A 4,879-nucleotide genomic window follows, 5' to 3' on the forward strand; every position below is an offset into this window, starting at 1 on the left:
CTCATTTAGGTGTTCTTCTCTCATTTATTCTTATTTGTACGTTCTTCTTTCTTCTTCTTAGGAAACTAGTACTGTATCTCATGTCAGTAACGAAGGTTTCAAAAGTTCTTCATATCAGCAATATTACACACAACATCTCTCGTGTACGTTTTGAAGTGTAATTATTAAGAATTAGTTTGATATTCTGGATGAAATTGAGAAATTATGTCCTGTAAAGCAAGTTTTCATTCTTCGTCCGAACAATCAGGTAAAGAGTAAAAGAGAAGATTGAAGTAAAGGCACTTGTTGAATTGGGAAGTGAGAAGGACGCAGAAATGGTTTCGAACTATTTTCAAATCCACAAGCTTGTGATTTTAGGAAACGAAGTGAGTATCAAGTTCTCTCGTTATGATCATCTTGTACGTCCCGAAGAACAATCAGGCTTTCAATGTGTTCTTTTGGTGTCTATTATCTGTCGTGATAACTCGACTCTCTCTCTTCGTCATTTTTATTCTGTTTGATATGATGTAGTTATGATGATTGTAGATCTGTAGAAAGTACGGTTCAGTAGAACGAATTCGTATGTTCATTCATCACCTCAAGCTTTGGTTCAATACTCCCATCTGTATGATAGTATTCGCGCAAAAGGAGAACTTGAGAAGTTTACGTTTATGTTGGGCAGTCGTCGGTATGCGTTTGAAGTTCAGTTCTCCAAGTTGAAGGAACTCGTGATTCATAAGAACAACAACTATAGTCGTGATTTCAGACTGTATCCAATTCAGATTGAAGAATCAAAGGGAAGTTTCAATAATTGCGCTGAGATGCCTGAAGGCAATCTTCATCGAGGTTTCTCTCAGAGTTCTGGTAGTGATGAATTGGATGTCCATTGTTTATCGTCCTCGTCCACTGCTTCGGAGACAGTTGAGAATGAGTCTTTTGCCTCTATGAATGGTAGTCCTTGTCTTCAGGAGTCAGTTCATGACTTTGCTGATCAAGTTTCTGTTCACAGCTGTGTTCGTCAGGATTCAGGTCGTGGATTGATTGGTCAGGATCACAGTTCTCTCTATTCAGGTGTGAGTCAGTTCCGTCAGATGGTGGGTGGTTATAATTCTTCTTTGAGGAATGACAATGGATTCGGAATCCATTCTTCAGATCTTGGATATAATACTGTGAACCATCTTCCTTATCATAATGATTATGGTCTTACTGATATGACTGATCAATCTACCTTCTCTCTCTTTCATCAACACTCATCATATCATCATGATTCTGATCTCTCTCTCAATGAAAATGGTCTACACACAGATCATTCTTCCACTTTCCCTAAAGAAGATTCGTTTGCTCTCTCTTCAACTATGGGTTTCAATAGTCATTCATCTCGATTCACTTCTGGATATAATGCAGTCCGTAAGTATGTGTTGAGTGGCTTCCGTCGACAACTCCCAATTAGTGATTTGGTGGATCTGTTATATGGCATTGATATCAAATATGCAGAGTACATGACAGAGTGCTCAGGTGAATATGCTGTGATTGTTTTTGGAAGGTCTGAATGGAGTGATGCAATGTTGACTAGTTATCTCAATAGTAACCCTGTGGAAGGACGTACTATTCGTTTGCGTGGTCCAAGTGAAGTACTTTCTCAATAAGAATCACTCCTCCTTATCTCCATTCTTCTCTATTCAGGTTTGCATTCTTTACTACTTTGTTCATGTCTTTGTTTTAATCAATCCTTATTGAACTTCGTTAATCCATTACTCTAATCTTCTTATTACTCTAAAACCAACCTAATACAGATTTCATGGGCAACTCTTTATCATCATCAATCTATGCATTTCTTCAGTATCTTGGACTGTATTCAAAGGAGGCAACAATAGCGGTCATTGGTATGATCATCATTGTCATGTCATATAGGCTTGGATAATGCAGGGAAAACGACTCTACTATACCGTTTTCTTCATGATAAATTGATTCAAATGGCTCCATCTCTCGTTTGTTTGCAAAAGGTAGACTCACTAATAGCATATTAATGAAGAATGTTTTACACATGGAGGAATCTCTATTAAAGCATATGATATTGTTGGACAAGAGGTTGTGATTCAAAGTACCCCTGATGAATAGCCAATTCATTTGTTATGGAAACGTGTCTCCAACAATATAGATGCTGGTATGTCTGTTGATGGATTATAATCTAGTCCTTTATCTTGTTGATGCTGCAGATAGTGCTCGATTTAACGAAGTGAAGGCGGTAATTATAAGTTGGACATTGATAGAATAGGAATTAGAATATCTTAGTTCCTTGGAAGAAATGCAGACTCTTCCTTTTGGGCTTCTTTTAAACAAATCTGATTTACCAGTCCTTGAGAGTGTATTTTGTTACATGTAGAACCAGTATACTCGTGAGCAAATCCTTGAAATGATCGGAGCAAGTGTAGTACTAGATAAGAATGATCGCACATACGTTTAGAATTGAATATGATAATAATTTTAGGTGTTTCAAACCTCGGTACTCAATCGAGACAGTGTTGTCTCCGTGTTCAATTGGCTCGTTTCTGTCCTGTAGATTAGTTGCTTATTATCCTGTTTGTTGGCGGATTGTAATGTCATCAGAATCTTTTTAGTAGAATGAATACATTGCTCAAACTGAAGAAGGTTGGAAAGGAAAAAGGGGCTGTAGAGCAAAGTTTGGATGTTCTCAGACAACAAGCACTGGAAGACTTTGATACGAATTTGACTAGTTCAGATGATGGGATGTTGGAGACACTAAATGGGATTTAGTATCTAGATCAAACAAAAGTGAAGAAAATGACCAAGTCGAAAACGGTACGGTTTCGAGGGGAAAGGTGAATACTTCTTCGATTTGTAAGTGATTTGAATTTGAAATTTGACTGTGTAGTGGGTATTAGAGGGTTATGGATGCTTTATGAAATAGACATGTTAGGAGGCGTAAGTAACGGCGTAGCTGTTGAGAAAATGGATACACCAGTAGCAGACAATGAATCGTTAGTATTTATGATAGAAATGATAATTAGTGAATTGTTATCACAAATTCTTGGTGGAGCTGATGGTATCAGTCCTGTTCCTCATGATCATGAGACTTCTGGAATTGTTGACTTGGTGAATTGTTATAATATCTAGCAAACGTCACCTAAGGAAATGGATACCTCAGATAATTCCATTTTCAAAATGATTACACCCATGGCTGATCCAGTTACTCCAGCGTCATTAGCAACCCCTCTCATGGATATAATAGAAGACAACGATCATTCTATTATAGAGAAACAAAAGAATCCAGTCACACGTCCTCTCATGTACAAGATGTCAACCGAAGTATCTCCTTCACGCGGAGAGTCTGTTGATCTTCTGGACCTTCTTGGACAATCAGAGAATGTAGCATCCGAAGGAAGCAACTTGCCATCTAGTGATGAAGTGATTTCTCAGCCTGTCGCTCCTAAAGTTGTTAAGCCTGTAAAACCAACCTTAAAGGTCGCCTCAAGAGTTCCGCTACGCAATGCACCCAAGCCAGGAGTAAGACCGAAAGTGGTGAAAGTGGTAAATGACAAGCCAGTAGCGAAATCTGTCACAGAAGCACCGAAGACACCTCTCAAGAACACTACGAAGGATTCTACGGTCTCTCACCATGTCACAATCAACTCTGAACCTCATCCTGCCGAACCAAAACCTGTTCTTGTGAAGCAAACGGTGATGGTGAAGGAACCAGTAAGTGAGACCGTTTCAATGGAGACACTCCAAAGTATGGTAGGTGTAAAGAGATGACTTGAGTGAAGATCGCTGAGAACAACGCGATGTTGCTTCAGAAGATGAGTGAGCAGTTGAACGAGACGATGACTCTTAATCAGCAAGTGAAGCAAGCGATGGAGGTACAATTAACTCGATTCCAGAACCAGCTTCAGGAGGAATTGGAAGCGTTCAAAACCGAAACAGAGATGGAAGTGAAGAAGCAGTAAATGTGATGGCTAGGTATGATGTAGATTACAAGCAATTGCAACAAATGCATCACAATTGAAGAGTGCTAATGCAGAGACGGTAAAATCAATTCAACAGAGTATTGAGAGAGTGGTTCATTCCAGTCTTCGAGAGGAAGTAATTCCTCGTTTGGAGTCAATGGCTGGAGAGATGCGTCAAAGTGTTGTGGAATATGTGACTTCATTCCAAGTAAACAGTGGTGACTTGCAGATGGTTAAGCAATGTGTGGAATCAATGCATGATGAGGTCCAAGAGATGAGAGTAATGATCCAAAATATGCAAACTGAACCAACTACATGTTCATCTTCCGAACTACGAGAGAGTGATGTGGATGAATTGATTTCTGAAGGAAAGATTAATGAGTTAATCATGCAGTTGGGTCATTCAAAGGATCAGCAACTTGTCATGTATACTTTAGATCAGATGGTAGCCAATGAGATTGATTTGATGGATGGAGTTGAACCTGGACTATTAATTACGCTTGCTTATCTGGTAAAGGATTGATAGAATATATGATTACTAGGTTGTTATTGATATGGATGATATGGCAACCAAACGAATTGCTCATCTGCAAATGATTATGCTCTCTTTATTCTTTGATTGGGATAATAAATCAGAGGATGAAATGTTATTGAAGGAGAGTTATGTATCATTGATTCATGAAATTGTGAATACTCTGGAAGCCTATTTAGAACGTGAAGATGTGGAAGTGTCAGTGAATGATAAGAGGAGAATACTGCGTATTGTAAAGAAACTTCGTCAAATGGTTTCAATGTGGTGTGTTTGTTAAGAAACAGATCAAAATGACAAAGTATATTTCCTTAATACATTCCTCCCATTCCTTGAGGCATGGCAGGAGCAGCAGGTTCCTTACTAGGCTTATCAGCAATCATGCATTCTGTAGTGGTCATAAGAG

The 4,879-nt window shown here is 38.7% G+C and overlaps 2 protein-coding genes across 2 annotated transcripts; both read left to right on the top strand.

The window, feature by feature from the left end:
* Positions 1 to 80: 80 nt before the first annotated feature.
* On the top strand, positions 81 to 1,625 carry JH06_5619 (hypothetical protein; the record flags this gene model as incomplete). The annotated part of the gene is made up of 4 exons (XM_014669811.1): positions 81 to 155; positions 176 to 247; positions 279 to 494; positions 534 to 1,625. 4 exons carry the CDS (start codon positions 81 to 83, stop codon positions 1,623 to 1,625), a joined length of 1,455 nt encoding a protein of 484 aa, XP_014525297.1.
* Positions 1,626 to 1,777: 152 nt separating this feature from the next.
* JH06_5159 (small GTP-binding protein) lies at positions 1,778 to 4,753 on the top strand (the record flags this gene model as incomplete). The annotated part of the gene is made up of 16 exons (XM_014669812.1): positions 1,778 to 1,862; positions 1,891 to 1,967; positions 1,999 to 2,067; positions 2,098 to 2,143; positions 2,172 to 2,224; positions 2,255 to 2,332; positions 2,363 to 2,437; positions 2,468 to 2,535; positions 2,598 to 2,729; positions 2,762 to 2,838; positions 2,906 to 2,978; positions 3,009 to 3,084; positions 3,115 to 3,730; positions 3,760 to 3,940; positions 3,969 to 4,455; positions 4,487 to 4,753. 16 exons carry the CDS (start codon positions 1,778 to 1,780, stop codon positions 4,751 to 4,753), a joined length of 2,460 nt encoding a protein of 819 aa, XP_014525298.1.
* Between the last annotated feature and the right edge of the window lie 126 nt (positions 4,754 to 4,879).

Source organism: Blastocystis sp. subtype 4 (assembly GCF_000743755.1).
Source record: "Blastocystis sp. subtype 4 strain WR1 chromosome Unknown seqid_0402, whole genome shotgun sequence".
In the NCBI taxonomy this organism is placed as follows: Eukaryota; class Bigyra; order Opalinata; family Blastocystidae; genus Blastocystis; species Blastocystis sp. subtype 4.